Below are 21,482 nucleotides of genomic sequence, written 5' to 3'. Positions count from 1 at the left end.
GTGGTGACCGTGACATTTCCTCTCTCCTCAGCAATACACGAGTTCCCCAATGACCTTTTCACCAACGATGAGCGCAAGAGTGGAGCCATTATGCTGCACATTGTAGCGGTAAGAGGACTTTGTTTTAAGGATTTTGCACCTATACGTCAAGTAACCTGGCTCTTTTAATCCCAAGAAAAACGCCATTGGAAAATTTGTTTTGTGAAATTCTACATCAACAAATATTAAACTGTAGTTAAACTAGAAAAATAGCAGATAACACAAGAATAGGAAAATAAATCTCTTTCAACAAAATGAATCATGGATTTTGTCTTTTTGTTTTGAAGCACGACACAACCCTCAGTTTATTCCCGACTTGTGCAGAGGAGTAAGAATACAAATCAATACAAACAGACAGATGGTACAATACAATAAGGCAAGTGAAAGGAACACGAGCAAATCCATCCAAACTCAAGTGAAACTGCCCCTCCAAACTTCTACTGGAATACTTATAATTTCAATCCGAAGCAACCAATAGGAAGAAAAGTAAGAATTATGTGCAGGAGGATTGTGTTCATCATGGTTATCATATGTGACGGCAGATGTCTGACACTCAAGTCTTCTAAATTTCCAAGAGAAACTTGCATTTCATAGTTATGTGGTAAACAATAAGACTTGCAGGTTTAGCGGCTAATGATCAGACATAAGGTACTATGTCTTTGTGGATCAGCGTCTGTCTCTTTAAATGTGTCAGATGCACAACAAGAAGTCATTTATTTATTTTATTTCTCTGTGTCGTAAAACACTATCTTTCAAAACAGATATTTTTTTGTTGAAATCTTTGTAAATAAGCTAATAAAATATTTTTAGTCCCAGTTTAATGTCACTGTGATTCATAGTACCGAGGCCAACTTTTTCCCCCCATTCATCTGAGTTTATTTTCCTAAATAAAAACTATTAATGTCATTTGGTTAGGTTCAGCTCCATTGACTTGACGGCACAAAGTGTTATTATTGTTGGTTTTATTGCAGCTTTGCACAAACTCTCCATGCAGGATTTTTGAAAGCCAAAACATGCTGCATGAGTCTTGGCCGAAGAAGTCATATTTAGCCCTGCTGGGAGCTGAATAAGGAAGAGCGTATAAACTGCTTGTGGCAGGACCTTGATGCCATTAGCTGTATTTATGACTCATTAACTTTTTATAGTTTCAACAACTTCACAAGTGGGATAAACAGCCTGAGGTGTAAGAACTGTGGCACACTCGCATAGTTTGTTTCTTGAGCCTTTAAAAATCAAACCTATACGTTGCTCGATGGTACAGAGAACACTTATCAAAATGAAAGCAACACCAGTCTGCTAATCAGTATCTTTATTTACATGTCAAAAAAGAAAAAAAGATGACCAACCAGCAACAAAAAAAAAAAAAAAAAAAAAACAGTCACAATGAATAAAACTATTTTTAGCATGGACATTAGGAATTTTGTCTGTTGCCACAGTGGATATTTTTTTTTCTGTCCTTCCCTCTACCTCCCGTATTCTTCTCCCTCACAGCAATGTCCCTGCATCCACGCACCTCCTCACTGGCCTTCATCTTCTCTCACCTGGCATCCTTTTACCTGTAAACATGAGAGAATTATGTTGCGTTTCTCATTTTTCCTCTTATGTGCTCATTCTCAGCTCTGTCACCTCCAGCTTCCTGTATTTCCATCAGCGTCTCTAAACAGCACATCAGAGGTGGTTTCACCTTCCTGTAGGCCTTCTCTTTTAACCTATCTGGGACCTCCATCTCTCTCCCATCCATCTGTCCATCCCTCCATCCCACCCTGCCTGCAGTCTCTTCATCACCTTTCTTTAACAGTTCCAACAACTTGAAATGCGACAAAACCTGATGTTTGAGTTGAGGGCCTGTAAACTAAACCTGCACTCCTGAACTGTGTGCGCTCCACTTTGGCCATTTGCCTCAGTCTTGTCCTGGATTCACAGCTGAGGAGAGGCCACAGTGCTCGAGGGGGTCGGTGTGTTTGCACTGTGGTCTTGCACTGCCCCCTGTGGATAGCATAGAGCAGAGCATGCCTGTCAGGGCTGCCGGGCCTGATGTCGTCACAGCTGATCTATAATTTATAGATCTGCCTTCAGCTGCTGAAACAGGCTCCTTCCTCCACAGCGGCCGGAGTATGCAGATCTCAGATTTTCCTCGTCTGTAAGGGGAAAGTGTGAGCCACGGAATTGACATCCGAGTTGAATGCAGGTTCAGTTTCAGTTGGTGCCCTGTGGTGCCGGAAGGGTCGCTTTCACCTTTTAGCAGGATAATATTCAGCGCTGATAATGATCTCTACCGATTTAGGCTGTATTCATACTGAAGCCCACACTTTTCTTTTTCTTGCTCTTGTCGCAAACCCCACTGAGAAGTAACCTCTCGTTCTGTCTGTAGACTCTCTACATGTTTCTGGCCCTCGCCATAACATGTGACGAATACTTTGTGACATCGCTGGAGAAAATCTGTGAGGTACTGCAGAGGTCTAATCTTCCCGAGCTACACTCGAAGCATTGTTTTTGTCTGTGTAAATAACAGACTTTGCTGTATTTCTGCAGAAATTGGATTTGAGTGAAGATGTTGCGGGAGCAACCTTTATGGCAGCTGGCAGTTCTGCACCAGAGCTTTTTGCATCTGTCATCGGTACACGCTCGCACAAACACAATCGCACGTGTGCAGCATGTGCACACACTCAAGACGTTCCCAGATGGTTGCTGTCGCTGCCGATCCTGACTGCTTTGCCCCCCTCGTGTGCAGGTGTCTTCATCACACATGGAGATGTGGGGGTGGGGACCATCGTGGGCTCGGCGGTCTTCAACATCCTGTGCATCATCGGGGTCTGTGGGATCTTTGCCGGACAGGTGTGTGTGTGCGCGTGCACCAACGAGAGGGAGGGATGCGCCGCTGCGGCTGCATCATTCTTTTTATTTATAGACGGCGGAGCAGCACATGTGTGCCAGAAGTTTTTAGCTGAGGGGAAACAAAGCCATCTGCTTCAATTAGTTTCCTCAGATCTGGTTTGAGTGAAAAAAGAAGTAAACTCTTGAGGTGTAAACAAATCACAATTCATATTCTCAAAGCTTTTGCAGCTGGTTTAATTTACATATTAAGTGCTCTTGACGATATGCATTAACAAAAACGCCCTAAAAAATTCTCTGCAGATGCCGAATAACTCCTGTTTGCTGTGGTTTAATATGAACACATGATGTTGGTGTAAATAAATTTTGAAAATGACCAGATCTGATGAATAATTAAAAAAAAACATGTTATAAACAACCTGAGACAGTAGTCGCCTTCAGACTCATGTCAGTATGGGTTTGATTTTTATGTGATTTTTCCAAAAAACAAAGTAGTTAGAGTTTGAACTCTGAATTTGAGATTGTACAGTGCGACTGTGGACACATTCTAAACAGCAAACAGTTTTCCTGGAAAAACGGTCTTCTATGCAGTATTTACGCTCTGGAGCGTTTAACACCAAGGGCGTCGGACAGTAAATGATTTATCATCAAAGATGTCTGTAAAGTAATGATTGAAGACATTATATTGAAAATTGCTAAATTTTGCAGGTTATATCTCCCTTTTTAAGGTCCTCCTATGAGAAATTGAAGATACGCCGTCGCTTCTTGGGTTTCTTTATTTACATAACGTATAAAGCGAAAATAGAAAGATCCATCAGGAGAGCTCTACTGCCTTGACGGAAAGACACGAACGTGACTTTTCCCTGTGAATTCCTCAGGTGGTGATCTTGACCTGGTGGGCCGTGTTCAGGGACTCCTTCTACTACATCCTCTCTGTCGTGGCTTTGATCGCAGTAAGTTTTCTAAATTCACCAAATACATTTAATGACTGAGTTATTTTTTGGTAATCCCCAGTAATGTTTATTTACTTTAAATTTTTCAGTTCATCTACGACGAGAAGATTGTTTGGTAAGTTTCCACTTGAACTGTATTGAGGCAGTTTTAACTTCAGTAGAAAACAGGAGTCAATATTTTGTCACTCGTGATTTAAACAAAAAAACGTGTGGTTAAATGATTGTCCCGAGGCGGTCCGTCTGCCTGTGATAGCTTTTAGCTTGGAGCTGCAGCAGCTGACCTTGCTCAGTGCTTCTCTGCTCCTATCATTTCTCATTATTCAGTAACTGGCTCACGGCCACGTACTAATGGTCACTTTCCAAGAGAAATGATTTTCTCAGCTTTAAACATGAAAAATGCAACCTCGAGAAAATTTGCAATTTGGAAAATGATAATTTTAAGGTCAAGCTTTGTTAGTTCCTCATTGCGGATGTACAGTAACTTCTGTTTTAAAGTTCTTACAGCAGGTGCTATGAATGTTCCCTCACAAGATTTGTCGCTTTTAGACAAAACCTTGAGAAACTGCAATGCAGAAATAGATTTCAAACTTGCTCGTGACTGCTTCAGTTTGTTGTTCCCGTGTGTTTCCTTGCGTCAGGTGGGAGAGTCTGGTGCTGGTGGTCATGTATGCAGGATACATCCTGGTCATGAAGTAAGTTGAGCACACTGTGTTTATAACTCTTTGAGCAGCCCTGGTGACACATTTGGCTTTGCTCGACTCAACCACCTGTGAGCAGGAGAGCGGTGGGTCTCCAGCTGGAGGGGAGTGTCTCGCTCATGTCCCCGGCCCAGATGTTAACAGCAGACTCAGCCCAGGAGCCTCCTGCTGGGAAATCTTGGTCAAATGGCTAATTAAGCTACAGCAAAGTGCACTTTTAAACTGCAATTCTGGGATGTTTTATCTTCTGGATCTAAATATCTTATACTTAAAGACCATGACATACATGATGCATTTGTTTCAACCAAATCATTCGAGTATTTTAGTTGTTTTGTCGTAAAAAGATTGTAGTGGGGTGTGTCTGTCATCTTTTTACCAGAGGCCTGTCCATCAACTCTTAGTCCAGCCACACAGACTCCATTAGACCACATTTGTGTCCTTACAGCCCAAACAGAATAATACCAACCGCGTCGCCGTGCGCTGATGCCGCCGTCTCTGTCCAGCTGATAATCTGCGCTACACTCAGCAGCAGTCTGCTCTCTCCCCGCCATAAGAGTTTAATCTTTTTCCCTCTGCAGTGGCTAAGAGCACCGGCTTAACTGGATCACTCCTCTCCTTTCTCATTTGGAGGGAAGAAGTGCTTACTGTAGGATGTGCTGTCATATGTCTCCCTTCTCCCAAAATATCCGCTGACCATTTCGGGCCGTTCCAGTCAAAATGGAGTAGAGTGGGCTTTATATAGCGCCGTCGGTGCTCCCGAGGTCACCTTCCAGGGCTCGGATGAGATATTTTCTCTCCAGCAAAACAGCTGACATATGACACAGCCGACCATCTAATGGCAAGAAAATATGTAATAAAGTAATAATTCTTGAAGCTCAAATCAGTCTTCAAATCTTTCAGTTTGTGAGTTTTTGATTTTTAATCCATAGTATTCATCCGTATGTTTATGTCTACGAGAAATGAAACATGTTTTTGTGTTTCAGTAGTGTTGTTTATGTGTATTTTTATGAAATTCTACACCATGTCATCCTGAGTCATGACTGATCAGCCACACCTTCTTATGGTTGAATTAATTTGGTATTAAAATCTATTAATCTATGAAACTGTAAGTGAACTGAAAGCCCGACATTGGGGATGCAATGTACCAAACAGCTATAAAGTAGCAAATAGCGAGTAGTTTGAGACGTTTTAGTTACAAGTTAGTTCTTGTTATTTAGACTAGCCATTTTCGTGATTAAAGGTTGAAGGGGAAATGTTGTGCTACTTGTGTGAAATCTTTATTCAAGGTCTAAAATCAGTGTTCATATGTTGTACAGTGTGACGGGTTTGAGGACGATAGTTCTTGCCGTCGTTCAGCCTAGACGGCCTGAGATAAACAGTACCAGAAATAGTGTGATCGCACCTCCTGTCAGGACTAAGTTCATTCATGTTGCACAAGCGAGCAGCTAGTAAACCGAAAAGACTACTAGAATCGTCTGTTGAAGGCTTTATTCTCTGATCAGACAAGGAACAAAAACTCAAACCAAATGGTGAAAATGAAAACCAGAATGAAGCAAACTGTTATCCAGTCATCAATAAGCTCTTTTTGAAGTAGACTGTTGGTGCGTGAAGGTGCTGAGGGGATAGAGTTGGCTCTGGCTAAGCTGAAAGCACCACGTTCAAAGGCAGTGCCGGTGTTTGCAGCATTCGCTCCATTTTCATGTAATGGCACTCAGATGGTCTTACTGAAGGTCTGTGTGGCTGATGAAAGCTGTGCGGGTGCCTTCTGGGAACTTTTTAAAATGTATTTCTTTACTTTCTCCTCCTTTTCCGCTCTGATCCAGAACAGCACACCCCAGCCAATTTAATATAGCGTAATGCTGATGCTGTTTTTTTTATTTCAGTAAAGTAGGCCACCTGAACTGTAAATTCTATACATCTAATAAGAGTAAGCAGGTTCTTTTGGTTAATTATGCAATATTTCAAACGTGCCGCAGCCTTTCATCTGAAGCATGTTCAGAAGTATGAATCCTGACACTGAATGTCACCTCTTGTTTGCTCTTACTTCCCCCAGTTTGGACTCCAAACTACTGGAGTAGCTCTAATTTAATGAATTATCTTCCATCTGCTTACTAGGTTCAACTCCAGCATGCAGAAATTTTTCATGGGGAAATCGAACAAAAACGTGGCCAATGGTAACGCTGCTGCCAGCAGTGAGATGGAGGACGGTAATACTAGTTATGATCATGTTTGGGATGACGACCCGTCATCACCATTACTCTCGGCAGGTAAGGTTAATCAGACAGGCTGGTCCCCCCTCCTGAATACTCACTGCCAGGAAATGCAGATATAATGTGTGTTGAAAGGAGGTCCTGAACCGTGAAATAGATGATCCGAGGCTAATTCTGTGGAAAGACGGTGGATGTTTCCTCCTGCTGAAGGGTCGGTGGCTTCGCTTCTTTCTGCTTAACTCAAAACTGCTTCAGCTTTCACCTTCTGCTAAGAAATCACCCCAGAACAATAGTTGAACATTTTGGAGAGCGATTATACGGTCATCTGTTATCTGACTTCATCATCCTCATGTGACAAATATTTACAGGTTGTATTTACCGTCAGCTCATCGTATGCATTTGTGTGTTATTGATGAATATATGGATCAATACCATTGTCGTCGAAATATGCTGACATTTCAAGAATAATCCTAGTTTGGATTATGTGCTCTTAAATACAGTTACAAGTCACAAATCTAAGAAATCTTTCTCATATGGTTTTAAACCAGTCTTACTGTTTGCTGTTTGTTTAGAGCTTGCTCATGTGTGAGCTGTCGCTGCACATCGAGCAGTAGATTTTTACACACCCTTGGCCATTTTTCAGAGAATATGAATGGTAGCACAAAAACCTTTCTTTCCCTCATGGTTGGCAGTTGGGTGAAGCCATTTCTTATTAAAGTGCTTCCTCTTTTACAATCACAATGACAATAGAAGCAATAATAATAATTTATATACCCCACATCCTAATACTGTGCATTGGCCTCTTTAATGTCAATGACAGCTTGAATTGTTTTAAATTGTGGATGAGGCTCTTTATTTTCTCAGATGCCCGTTCTTCTTGGCAAAAATGCTCCAGCTCCTGTAAATGTTTGGGCTGTCTTGCATGAATTGCACACTTGAGAATTTCCCAGAGTGGCTCAATGATATTGAGGTCAGGAGAGCGAGATGGCTGCTCCAGAGCCTTCACTTTATTCTGCTTCAGCCAACGACGGGCTGACATTTGCTGTCGATTGGTGATGAGAGTACTTCCCATGCGGAGCACGCTGAATTCATCTTGCCATTAGTTTTTGAGTTAAGTTTCCTGTGCCTTTGTAATTCAGACATCCCCAAAGCATCAGTGAACCGCCTCCGTGTTTCACAATGGAAATGCCGTGGTAATGGCTTTCTTCTGGCAAATCGACCATGCAGCCCCATTTTTCTTCAAGTGCCTCTTTATTGTGCATTTTGAAAGAGCCACGCCACTTTTTTCCCCCCCGAGTTCTGCATTTCAGCTGAAGTTATTTGAGTTTTTCTTTGCATCCCGAACAAATTTGAGTTGAGGCAGAAATTTTTGTTGATCTACCTGTCTGGTCTGGTTTCAACAGAATCCTTCATTTTTCACTTTACTAATTACTTTGAAAACTGCTGACTAACATTCTCAATAAAATAGATATCCTTTATATCCCTTTCCCGTTTTCTGCAGTTCAATTACCTTTCCCAGCAGATCCACTGGCAATTATTTTGCTTTCTCCTTGACTCAGAACGCAGAAATGTCAGTGTAGCACAAAACCACTGTCCATGAGTGGGGAGGAAAAAAAAACAACTACTTTTCTCCCCTAATTCATATTTTCTGAAAAAAAAAAAGGCCTCTAAAATTGCTGATTCTCCCAGGGTATGTAAACTCTGAGAATAGCTGTATGTATGTCCATGTTATTTCTAATGTCACGGTATTCTGAGCCTGGTAGCGATCTAAAGCTGTGTACGTAGCTTTATGTGTATCTTGATATATAGCTCCTGCTGCAGTATGAAAAACTTCCCGGTTGCTCGCTGTAGATGAATATTTGACATGAGGATGAGAGTGGCATTGGAAATAAAAGTATTTCCCAAAATGTCAAACTATTTATGTTGGATGTGATTATTCAGACACACAAAAAGATCAAGAAAGCATCAGTCCTTTGATCTGGGTGAACTGCATTCCCCCAAATAGACATTTTTGACACGTTTCCCTTTGACATTTTTCTTCTGGTAGTTTTACAAAGCTATGACTCTCGATTTATTTTCCGAGCACCAGTGCCTCTGTAGGTGAAAAGCTACAGCTTATCTGGGCAAAAACATCAAATGTTCTGTTTTTAATATGGTAGTAGCATAATGAAGAGTCTTTAATCTTTTGTGGTAATGCAGTTTTCCACCAGGGGACTTTGCTGTCTTGGGTCTAAAACTTATTAAAAACTTTTTGGCAGAAAAAAAAAAAATCCATTTTTTTTTTCGTGTTTGAGTGAAATTTCCTAATCGCCACCGTACTGCTCTATTTTCTTTCTTGCCCGTTTGACCTTTCAAACTCTTCTAATCAGCAACCTTGAATCATTCTGACAAATTGAACTCTTCCCACTTTGGCTGCATTAGCGTTAGCGTGCCTGTCTGTTTAGCCTTACTAAACTTATTCTTGCTTATTGTCAACAGTGTTGTGCTGCTGTGTGCCAATTCTTTCTGCTTGCATACTACTTTTCTCCTGCCGGTCTCTGGGGAGTAGACCCACTCACTCCTGAAGTGGTAATGAATTTCACAAGAGGAAATGTTTATCCCAGCTCTGTTTACGCTGTTAATTTATGTGCATTCTTGCATGCATAATAAATAAAAACTAAGGCCGTGTTAAACTAATAAGCGTAGTGTAGAACTTTCTTATTCCCCTCGCGCTGCATCTTATAGCTCAGCAAAGAGCAAATGAGGAGTTAGAACCTGCCGATAAGGCTCTTTAAAATATGTCTAAATGAGAGTGTTTTATTTAATGTGTCAGCCGCCGATGGCTCAGTATGTGATCATCGATACACAGGTGCCAGAGTTCATATCTTCCAAATTGTAGATTTTGAAATTGATCTTGCTGGGCCCATAAATATTCACAACTGGTAGGCAGACTTCAAAAGCTGCTACAGGCAATTTGGGGAAAGCTATTTGAAGTCCAGTATCCAGAGCTTGTGTGAAGTGTGCACAATATTTTTACACTGACCAACTCGGCTGGACTTTTTTAATTAATTTGTTTTTTTTGTAAAAGGGATGAGGGGAGTGAACAGGCAGCACTGGAGGGATGAAATATTTTTTATTTTGTTATGTACTCCTCTTTCTCTACTTGACCGCTTGTCTTTTACCAGCAAGTAACCGTAAGGATTACTAACGTGGCCTGAACATACATTTTGAAGTCTGAGTTGTAGCACAGATAATCGTTTCTGCTACAAATAAAACCAGGTTTCTTTCACCTGGTGACAACCCTCCACCAATTGTTGGATGAAATTTGTGAGACTTGATCCTGACAAGGAAATGGTTTATTTGAGATTAGACTTTAACGCATGAGAATAGTGATCCAGCCTCAACACTGGCCACAGCAATGAAGTTGTTCTGTACCAAGTGTGTCTGTGTGTATTCTCATTTATCCAGGGAGGAGTCTGCTCAAAGCAACTGGATCAGCTCAGCAGGAATTTATATCTTGGAAGGTTTTTCTAAGTGACTTTATCATGGATTAGAAGCATAAGGAGTGAAATGTTTTCCAAGACAAATAACAAAGCCCACTGGTTCTGTTTCATTTGCTTTGAGACGTTTTCAAAGTGTGGGACAGCCGATGACACCAGAGAGCTCTCCAGGGGAAATATCGATGAACAAATGTAGATAATGTTATGTGTTGGCTCGCCAGCATTTAATTAAAAGCTAGTGTGAAATGAGTTGTACCTTGTTTGCAGCATTTTTACTTATTGCTAAAAACTTTAATCGGTTAGAAAAATGAAAAGATACCTAATGATGATACCATTCTGACATTTTGTTGATGTTATGAAGCTTCAAATGTTTTTGCGTGCAGTGTTTTCATCACTGTGATGTTAAACGTGGCACGTGGGCCTCACCTTCTCTTCTAAATCTGTCCGTTGCTGCAATTCTTGTGAGAATAGCAGATACTAAATGGCCTTGGTGTCAAACCCCCTACTGTGAGGGCAAGTAGGTGAAAACATGCAGGCTGAAGGTTGCAGAAATTTTACCAACCTATGCGAAATAATCTGGCAAAAATGTTAGTTAGCGCTAACACAGGGCTCTTATGCCATTGTTTTTCATGATACTGACCAAACGAGATCAAATTAAGTTGATTTTGGCACCCTAACATAAAGTTAGATTTAGAAATATTAGGCAGTCTAACCTTCAAATGGAAGATATTATCCGTTGTGAGTTTTGGTGGGTGGGTAGAGCGAATGTGGTCGAGCTCTCTGGACGGCCTCACGCTTCCACACTTTGAAACCTTCCTGGTCTAAAGCATTCATCAGAACAATGTTTCACAAGTTCAGATTTCTACCATTTTAATAAAAGCTGTTTTACAGCTCAGCATGCTCTAATGAAAAACTAAGAACTGACTCATTAGCTCATGCGGTATTATCTCTGTAATTATCCCTTCAGTCAAGCCCACTAAGGCTTACAGCCGCGGCTCGGTGGTGATGGTCGACGAGATCATGAACGCCAGCCCTTCAAAGTTCAGGTTTCCCGAGGCCGGACTCCGTGTGATGGTCACCAGTCATTTTGGACCCAAGACACGCCTTCGTATGGCCAGTCGGCTCATCATCACAGAGGTACAGCGCCCCGTTGCTGCTACACGAACTGCAGTTCCTCCATGTGAACGGTGTTGAGTGTGTTTCTGAATACATATCTTCCTCTCACATGTCCTATATATATATATTTTGCTGTTCCACTTAGAGTTGCAGAAGTGAATCTGCAGTGAGGAGCAGCAGCGTGTCTGCTCATGTGCTCTGTGACTTAGTTTCTCTTTTCTGAAAGCGCCAGAAGTTGGTGCAAGCTGCCAATGGAGTGGAGACACAAGTGATTGATGGGAAAGTTGAAATCGAGAATGGAAACGTGCCAGAGGACAAGCCCACCGAGGCCGAGGAGAACGACACCATCTCTCCGTTTCATCTTCCGAGTGCGTCAATCATACATTTCCATGATAAATGTGTAAAATGTGATAATGGATCAATGGATAGGTTAAGGGGTTAAAAACGACCTGATCTTAACCTATTGGTTATATTCCACAAACTGTTTTACATCCTGCTGTTAGCTGCTGATTTTTTGGAAATGGAGATTTTCATTAGTGCTAAAAGAGTTTGGAGCTGGACAGCGCTTCTCCAGAATTTTATTTCTGCTTCACTAGTTATTGATGTCTTCACTCAAATAACTCGGTGTCTTCTTATATACCAGCTAATGATCGCCCTCTTTGACAGCTCAGAGCCGCCCTGGCCTTTTATCAGTCAGACTGCTGATGTGAAAAGACTCTGAATCGGAGCAATCTGATTGATCATGAAGCGGACCGAGTCCTCTCGGTGTCTGGAAGTGTTTTTTACTTTATATTAGCCAAAACTGCCACATAAATGAAAAGGGTTTTGGTGTTGGAGGTGAAATCTTAGATTAAAAGTGTAATCTTGTGAAAAGCTTCATTGAAACGAAATGGGGATTCAAGCTTTTCGTGTTTGTGGTAAACGACCGATGGGATGATATGTTTATCCTATATATTAAATATTTAAAATCCTTTCATTTTGAATTTGCAGAACATGCTTTACATGATACGTCAGTTTAATTTCGTGATATATTCTGCATCTCTGCTTTAATTACCATTATTAGAAACCCAAAGTTATTTCAAAGCTGATTTTCAGCTCTTAAATAACTGCTATAAATTGCTTTTCTGTGATTATTCTGTGACGATGCTCGTCTCTTGTGCCCGTCTACTGCAGAAGGCATTGGCAGCAAGGTGAAGTGGCTTCTCTCGTGGCCTCTGCTCCTCTTGCTGTACCTCACCGTGCCCAACTGTGCCAAGCCTCGCTGGGAGAAATACTTCATGCTGTCCTTCGTGCTGTCGACTGTGTGGATTGCCGTCTTCTCCTACTTGATGGTGTGGATGGTGAGTGCGTCGTGTCGGTACTTTTCAGTTGCTGGTGTTGCCCTCCAAGGTGAAACATTTAAATGGTGTTTAATTTTTACTGCCCAAAAGTGTTGCAGTAAGAATTACTGAATTTTTAATTTTTTTTCTTTTTTTTTAAAGCAGCAAAGGTCAAACATTTTTTATGATGTGAAAATAGTGTTTTTCCCTTTTTGCAAATTCAAATTTGGTGCTAGCCAAGGGAAATATTACACATCATTTCTCGATAATTATGATGGTAATGAAGTTTCTTTTTTTGTGTGTTAATGGTGAAAAGAGGACTGTGCTATCCAGTGGTCTTTGTTGGTATTGGGCAATTAAAGTCTGCCAAATTTCACTGAAAGGATTTGTAATTTTATTTTATTTTTTCCCAGAGAGCATACATAGAAAGCAAGCAAAATAGATATTGACTCAACCAAGAACTAAATACATCATTTTACTCCCACATAACATGTATAATATTGTCCAGCTGTGCAAGACATGATCCAGTAAACATGAACCTTCAACTACTGTTCTCCCACTGAAAGGATTTGAATGTGGTGGGGCTGAATGGTACACGTGACACACGTCAGGAAAAAAACCATTATACACATGTATGTCACTGGACAGGAGTACAAAACACAGTAATGCAGCACTTTTAGTCGTGTTTGAAATGCTTTTGATGTAAAAATGTAAAAGACAGTCCTTTTGAAGGACATTTCTCTCTTTTCCTGAAGCATATTTTAAGTAAGGACATGAATTTAGACCGCGTTGCTGTCTGCTCCACATAACTAATTCTCCCTGTTCAATATTACATTTAATACATTCCTTTTCCTATCGAGGTAATAGTCTCTCCTTTTAGGCCCCTTGTGTATTGGCATTGGCAGATGAAATTCAATTACATTGGTAGAAATATGAACATCTGTGGTTTAAAATGTGAAGAAACGGTATGAATATTTGTATTATGGTGTGTTAAGAGCAGAAAGTATCAAAGTATTGGTGCTCCATGAGTTCTTACATTTGACTATAAACAAGGATTTATATGAAAAGAAGACGTCTGAGAAGTTCAGTAAAGATGCACTTAAACATCCATGCTTTCCATTAGTCAGTGTGTGCTCCTGTCCCATTATGCTGTGTAACTCCAGCTGTTTTATCTATATTATAGAACTTAAAAAGGCTGTAACAATGCAATTTGTCTCCCAAAACCTTGTTTTTTCTTCTTTTCTAAGATGTGGCTTGTTAGAAGAGATAATGAGTCGTGTCATATTTGGACTTCTTGCTATTACTTAGAAAATATATGAATAAAAATAACAATAAAGTTTCTTTCCTCATTTCCTAAGTGCGGTTCCTGAGCTCTGACCTTCCCCTCCTGTTTTCAGGTGACTATAATTGGCTACACTCTGGGAATCCCTGATGTTATCATGGGCATTACTTTCCTGGCAGCAGGCACCAGCGTCCCAGACTGCATAGCCAGTCTCATCGTGGCCCGGCAAGGTACAGCTTTCCCTTTATAACAGCGCTCGATTCCAGCCGTGGATGTTGTGGTTACATGATGCGCTTTTAATAGCTCCTGTCCGCCCAGACATCCTTCTTTTATTCTTCCAATAACTTTGATGTTCCCTGATGGTGAGTTGTGTAAGCTATTCGAATAAACAGTCCTGTAGTTTGAGGCGAAATCACTTTCAGCAGCCCTTTTCTTTTTATGCAGGTACATCAAACTGTAGTCTACTCACAATAAATTGGGTTACTATTATTGTGCAGATTGAAAGCTTAACATGCATTTACAGATGTAGAGGTTGTCCGGATATGGACTTTGATAACTTTCAGAAAACTAGTGCAAAGACGTGTCAGTCCTCTCGTGTGTGCAAGGAAGCACACTGTGAGGACGTGCCAAGTACTCCAGATCATCGGAACAAGAGAAAATAGTGCAGCGCTGTTTATAGATATCACAGTGCAGGCCTGCGTCACCGCTCTCCCAGCTGAATAAGGTTAGGGCCCTGGCGGATATCAGAAGGTACAGATCTGCAGAACAGTTGGAAATAAAAGGGTTTCGTTTGACCCGAAAGTCGAGAAGGAAGCTTTGATTTGTGCTCTGCTTTTTGTTTGCAGGTTTGGGAGACATGGCCGTGTCGAATACTATTGGCAGTAACGTGTTTGATATCCTTGTGGGTCTCGGGGTTCCCTGGGCGATACAGACCATGTGTGTCAGCTATGGGTCTGAGGTGAGGCTCGTTCCGTATCCCTATGGCCCACCTTTGATATAATACTGTTTATTCATCATGCAATGCCAGTAGGAAGGCATCCAATTGGCTCCAAATGTGTTCAGCAGCAGAGGAAAATCAATTCAGACAGTTTATTAAGAACTACCTTCAGCGTGAAGAACGAGGGGTCTTGGTGCAGCCCCCACAGGGACCTGATAGACCATAGTCGAGCCTGTCTGGGTTTAAATGAACACAAACAAGGATTTGAACTTGACTACATCCAGTAGCTGACTAAAGGATCTGTTCTCCAAGATGTTAAGATGTTTGTTAAAACAACCTCTGTGCAAGTTCCTTCAGGAACCGTGCAAGTGTGCCGAGAAGAACTTATGCTGCTTTGAAGGCAAAGGGTGGTCACATCAATAATGATTCCTCTCCTGCTGTTTCACTTTGCAGTATGCTTCAACGGATAAAAAAGGGAAAAAAAGCACTCTTGCTTCAGCACCAGCAGCAGCAGCCTGAGCCTTTTACACAGTGCTGTATGTGAAGAGGCTTCCAAAGCAGTTAGACATATGATAATGCTGTCCACTACTGAATAGCAGTATGATTCGTGATAAACGCTCAAGTACATGATTGCATCTACTTTGTACTTTCAAATAACAGTGATTTTTCTCTTATTGGAACAGATTTAAACTTGATGCAACTGGACAGGTTTATTTGTTTAATTTTTGCTTCATTTTCGTGCTCCTTATTTCTGGCCTGTTGCCACGAGATGTCATACTGTGTAGAAGTAATGACATGAAATACGATCTATTGCCAGCTAGTGCCGTGTAATGCAGTCAAATATTTCATGAATCCATAGTGCTCAGAAATGTAAGACCTGTCACAGTTCAGCTTTTTGCAATATATGCATTGCAAATTATTGCAGAAGGTAATTTTTTGCTTCGGTTTTATTCAATGTGTATAAAAAAAAAAAAAAAGCAGTGATTTGTTCCAACTCTGAATAGTTTCGTTGCAAGTTAAAGGTGCTGTAGGCAGGATTCGGCATCTCCGCCATCTTGCTTAGGTTTACCTAAGCAAGATGGCGATTTGACCCATCTAAGATGGCGATTTGAAACCCAGCACAGCCAATCCTGTCCTGTTTTCTCTGACATCACACCCTTACGCAAGTTAAGCCCCTCCCTCAAGAACGTGCGACAAACGCCCCTTGACCAATCGCGGTTAGAGCCTCCGGGGCTCTTCTGATTGGTCAAAGATACCTGGAGCTGTCAAGATTCCTTTTCAGCTCAGAACAGAGACAGATGAAATCGCTGCGCCCTCGCGGTAGTACAATTATGCTACACTCCTAAAGGATTATCAATGGATACTCTAACATTTAATCCAAAGAAAACACAGAAAAATTAGCATTGACTAGCAAAATCCTGCCTACAGCACCTTTAAGTTTTTTTAAATAATTTTTTTATACTAACAACTATTTTTCCAAAATACCTTACATGCGCCCTAATATAGCTGCTGCCTCATGATCCAGATGAGTGGCTCTTCTCACCGTCTGTTTGTTCCAGGTGATGATCAACAGTCGGGGGCTGGTGTACTCGGTGGTGCTTCTGCTGGGCTCTGTGGCCCTCACGGTGAGCACATAATCTGTGACGTTTACGATCCACTGAAGCTGAATTTAACACTTTCAGAAGCAATAATCTGGTTCATTGTTGTCACACTGCTCATGTTCAAAGAGAAGAGCCAGTGTTTCTACATGAGTAAGTAGCGTCCCAGTTTGGCTACACTTATCAGTGTTATGCAACAGTGACTGCACCAAGTTATGTAATTGGTTCATGGAAATGTGAAAACATTGTTGCCGTTGAAACATCCGACTGCTTTCCACTGAGAAACCGAAATGTGAGACACAAAAAAAAAAAAAGATAAAACTGCTGCTTCATGGCAAGTTAGAGCTGCCATTGGACAGCTGGACACAACAGCTGCTTCACATTGCGGCACGAAGTGTGTGTTTCCCACGTAACCAGCGGCCAACAAACACTCATTGTCACTCAAACTATTATGTGCAGTAAAAGCTGCCAGTTATTTGTGCGATGGCGAGTTCCTGAACTGATGTCTCACTAAACGCGTCCCAGCCGCTTCCTGTCTTAGAGACTTAGGAGTGACACATTCACTGCCTGGAGCTGTAAGTAAATGCATAATTTAAATGGTAGAAGTAAACAGAGAAGAGTGCCTCCTCACAGGAGCTCGACACTGCCGGGATGAAAGTGATCTACTCAGATCTTTCACAGAAAGTGATGGTGTAAATTTGTAACACTTCATTGGTTTTAGGTTGATTCTTCACATTTTCCGGGACATTTTCCATGGACTTGTGCCTCATTGAAAATTTTAATAACTGAACAAACACAAAATAAAACAAATCAAACGATCCTTCAAGTTGCTTTAAAATAGAATAGGAATACTTCACTTATTTTAAGATATTTTTCAATTTACACATGCTATTGAATGAAAGCTCATGGTCTCGGATGATCAAATTCATTTTTAAGAACACAGGAATATTTTACACATTCAATTGCTTTCTCAGAACTCGCTGAGACATTTTTCTTTGTGTGTGTGTGTATGTCTGTGTGCAGGTGCTGGGAATCCACGTGAACAAATGGCAGCTGGACGTCAGGCTGGGCATATACGTTTTGGTCCTGTACGCCGTTTTCCTCTGCTTCTCCATCATGATCGAATATAACGTCTTCACCTTCGTCAACCTCCCCATGTGCATAGAGGATTAGAGCACAGCATAGAGCCTCCAAATACCAAAACCTCAATGGCACCATAGAAACCCCCAACTTTTTTTTTTTTTTTTCAATAATAATGGACCTATGTGCAGACTGTTTTTCTCCTCCCTTGCAGAGATTTTTTTTTTTAAATCCTTTATTGTCAAACATAAATCTAAGTTCCTCATGAAGACGTACGCTGTTAGAGTGGAATACATTCTTTTTCCCCGGTTTGTCCTCTTTATCACACAGTGCCGGCCCTGAATGCCCTTTTTTTGTGGGCGTTGCCTGTTACTGCAGTAAAGTCTTTAGTTCCTCTGTGCGCCTGTTGACTTTCTACCCATATAGCATGCCTTTTAGATGTCGGGGACCTACAGAATCATAAGTGCCCCTGTTGATTGTTGATTTTCCCGTGTTGACATTGTAGATTTACACAGATCATTCCCAAAGCCTTTCCACAAACCAAATCAGAAGAAACTGATCCCATCATGTACTAATCAAAACTCTGACATGGGGATAGCTCTCCTAACAGATCCACCAAGTTAACCCCCCCCCTCCCCAGCACCCAAAGAAAAGCGTACATACATTTTACCCTCTTGACCCCCTGGAGGAGGGTCTTGTCCTTGGCAGCTAACCTCCTCCAGCTTGGCCTGACAAACCCCCCCCAGACACCCCCCGCTCCCCCGGCATGGCCTTTAGCATCAGAGAGCAGATACTGTTAGTGCTCCTCTTCACTGACCCCGTGCAACTACCAACCCTCATCTGCTTGATCAAGTCTATTTTGCTTTCTTCGGGGGGGGGGGGGAAACAAGACCGTTTTGTCAGGACGCCTTGCGTCGAGATGCATCACAGTCCTGTTCGGTTGACTGTGAGCGTGTTATGCATATGCAGCACTGCACAATGTAAATTTGTAAACACTTTTTTTGTATTTATTTTTTCAAAACAAGGTTTTGTCTAGTACGAAATACGGTGGCGAGCTTGTTGCAAATATTGGACATTGCCTGTTTTTTCACTGAAACAAATTGCACATGGAAACGCTTTTCTTGCTTTGTGCTGTAAGGAGATTTGACCACTCAGAGGGGAATCTGGCTGGCGGTGTTGACTTCGCACCCCGGCGTTATTTTTTTTGTTCAGCAATGAGTCGATCCACTTTTCCCTCGGCACAAGTCCAGGTTTAAAGAAAAAAAAAAAACAAAAGGAAAATAAAAACTGGCTCCAGATCTGTGGGACACATCTAATCTTTCCTATCATCAGGTGACTTGTTCTCATTTTGAGAAGCAGCATGAGGGAAGTTGTTCAAAAATAATGCAAAGAAGCCTGGCGGTTCTCAACACTGTCTGCTATAACACCCTGTGGCCAGCAGGGGCTACTGCAGCCCTTCTACCCAGTTCAGGGGTGTGACCACATCCACCGGTTATCAGGGAAACTTGGAGATGGACAACAGAGAATGGTGGTGGTGGTGTCGTGATTTTTGAGTTACATGTAGATATTGCACTTTAACAGCCGTCCTCTCATTCTGAATCAACTAGTGCTTCCTTCTGTGCGTGTGTATTTTCAGTGTATATGTGTCTGTTTGACTGTGCGTGCAAGAGAACATTGTGTGTGCGCGCTCCAAAAGAGGGGCCCCACACCACATTTGTCACACCGGGCCCTGGACTTCTCGAACAGACTGGAAACTCGTTAAACATGAGCACACCCGCCTCTGTCTGCAGTGCATGCTGGGACATTAAAACGCAGCTCCTCCACAGCACAGCAAAAGGCTGAGGGCCTGTCGGGCGGTCTCCACGGACACCGCCCTGCCCATTTTACAAAAACCGGCAGCTATGAGCTACACTGCAATCCAGACGTTTTGACATCATGCAAAAATGCCTGTGAGGAGTGCGGAGACTGAAGCGGCGTGTCTGGGTGTTGAAAATATTCCTCTGCCGCTCTCGGGCAGCAGGCTCTTGTATATGCAATCTCAATGTGAAGAGTTTATGTGACAGAAGGCCCCCTTTCAAGGTTGCCATATAAAGACGAGGGGGGATCCCATGGAGATGTGACGTCAGTTTGTCTAGTAGTACTTGATGTGTGAGCTCACAGGTGTGCGTTTGGTGCAAAAGGATTGATTTTTGTCCAGAGCAGCGGCATTGTGGGAAGTTCGGTTTTTCCTTTTTTTTTTTTTGTCTTTCCATTGTTGCACAAGGGCATTAACTCTCTGCCAACTGGAGCTGACCGAGGGAACACGGCGCGGACGGACGATGGCTTTTCTCACCTGCTGTCTGGACTTTGACGTTTTTCAAAAGTCCTGATTGAGAGCAGACTAAAGATTTTTTTTTTCCCTCCCATTTTTTTCAAAAAAAAAAAAGAGGTGGACCCCTTTAAGCTGTTCCTCTGTCAGGGTTCAAATGGTTGTTTATTGATTGGAGGTGACCACACAGGGCCTACAGACCTTTCCTCACAACCGCTGACATCTTGTACAACATCGCTTCTCTCTCTCTCTTTCTCTCTCTCTATGCTTTTCAGCGGGGACTTCTGTACATAAACGGCCTCCTTTTTATGCTTTCTGTATAGAAGGCATGTCTGTACTGTACTCGGGTTGATTCAGAATGTGCAGTGTTGAAATTTTTTTTCGTGTATATTTTATTTCTTATTGCTCTGTGTGGTCATGTCCTGGGTTTGCCAGGTTTTTTGTGGTTTTCCCGCCACAGCAGGGTTCAGACACGGCTCCTCTCTTCGTCCCAGTCTTGGCACGCAGCGTACGTTCTCACCGGCTGTTCGAGTCTTTGTTACCAATTCACCTCTTTTGTGAAAGAGGAGGGGGAGGGAAAAAAAGTAGAATTCAGATGCCATACTTGTTGTAGCTCTGTGTAAATCCAGATTGTATGGAAATCCTGTGTAAAATGAAAAAAAATAAAATAAACGCACACACTTTAGGACACACACACACACAAGAAATGGCAAGTTAACACGAGAGGACTGGTATGTATTTCTTGATTGAATGCGACCTGATGCACTGTGAGCTCAATGTGATGTGGGAGTTGTTTGTCAAGAATAATAAATGAATAAAAAATATATTTAATGTAAAGTTAGTTACTATAAAAAGAAAAAAAAAACATTGAGGACATCTGTATAACTTATATGAATGTATTGTCTTGCTATACTGGACATATCCAACCAATGCATTTTACTGTAAAGCAATAATGTGAAGAAAAAAAAAATAAAATGGCAAAATAATTCCTGTACATTTGTCTCATAAGTTCTTGGATTGTTTGTGAAATACTGAAATTAAATGAAGCCATTTGTACATGTATCTGTTGCTTGTGCTGTTTATTCATCACAGCAAGAACATATTGGTTCCATTTGATTTCCTTTTCCTGTTCAGCCCTCTGTTTTTTAGTAATTATGTAGCTTTCTTTTTTTGAACTCTTAACATTTGGTGGTTCACATCCAATCACTGAGGGGTCACCACTGTTTATGAGCAAAGCCCCTTAACCCCATTCGCTTGTGTCGTCAGGAGGGGCAACCGTATGCTAAATCCAACATGGATCATGTGATCTGGCCCAGAAAGATGCTCAAGGTGTGGGTGTCATGTGGCTCTTTGAGAATTATCAAAGGAAATTCAGTGTCCAGGTTGCTTTACTGTTTAGTTTTTCGTTCAGAAGGTTGGTTATTTTTGCTTATGTATTTTATGCCTGTGGGCACATTCTATACAGTCTTCGCCCACAATGTTTCCTCATAAAATGATTGATGCTAAATATGAAGTTAAGACATTGGACAGACAATGGTGAAGCCATGTGGAGAATAGATCGCTACATACTCTGTCCTGCTGTATCTAATTGAGTTTCTGGGTAATGGAGGCAGGGCCAGCTGCCAGTGGGT

At 41.7% G+C, this 21,482-nt stretch overlaps 1 protein-coding gene across 2 annotated transcripts in view; it reads left to right on the top strand.

The window, feature by feature from the left end:
* Positions 1-20,700, top strand: part of slc24a4b (solute carrier family 24 member 4b) — a 40,041-nt gene extending 19,341 nt beyond the window's left edge. Inside the window, exons 3-17 of one of the 2 annotated variants that reach the window (XM_030109779.1) lie at positions 32-108; positions 2,411-2,485; positions 2,572-2,656; positions 2,771-2,874; positions 3,750-3,824; positions 3,914-3,939; positions 4,463-4,516; positions 6,638-6,729; positions 11,179-11,348; positions 11,560-11,695; positions 12,501-12,667; positions 14,044-14,158; positions 14,774-14,886; positions 16,425-16,490; positions 17,487-20,700. In XM_030109779.1, the coding sequence (XP_029965639.1) occupies positions 32-108; positions 2,411-2,485; positions 2,572-2,656; positions 2,771-2,874; positions 3,750-3,824; positions 3,914-3,939; positions 4,463-4,516; positions 6,638-6,729; positions 11,179-11,348; positions 11,560-11,695; positions 12,501-12,667; positions 14,044-14,158; positions 14,774-14,886; positions 16,425-16,490; positions 17,487-17,636 (1,505 nt within the window). In that variant the 3' untranslated portion in view covers positions 17,637-20,700. Of the gene's footprint in view, positions 1-31; positions 109-2,410; positions 2,486-2,571; positions 2,657-2,770; positions 2,875-3,749; positions 3,825-3,913; positions 3,940-4,462; positions 4,517-6,637; positions 6,730-11,178; positions 11,349-11,553; positions 11,696-12,500; positions 12,668-14,043; positions 14,159-14,773; positions 14,887-16,424; positions 16,491-17,486 lie in introns of both variants that reach the window. The other variant, XM_030109778.1, reaches the window with a different exon arrangement.
* The last annotated feature ends 782 nt before the right edge of the window (positions 20,701-21,482 follow it).

This window comes from Salarias fasciatus, chromosome 15 (assembly GCF_902148845.1).
Source record: "Salarias fasciatus chromosome 15, fSalaFa1.1, whole genome shotgun sequence".
Lineage (NCBI taxonomy): Eukaryota > Metazoa > Chordata > Actinopteri > Blenniiformes > Blenniidae > Salarias > Salarias fasciatus.
This window is presented reverse-complemented; position numbering and strand designations above follow the sequence as displayed.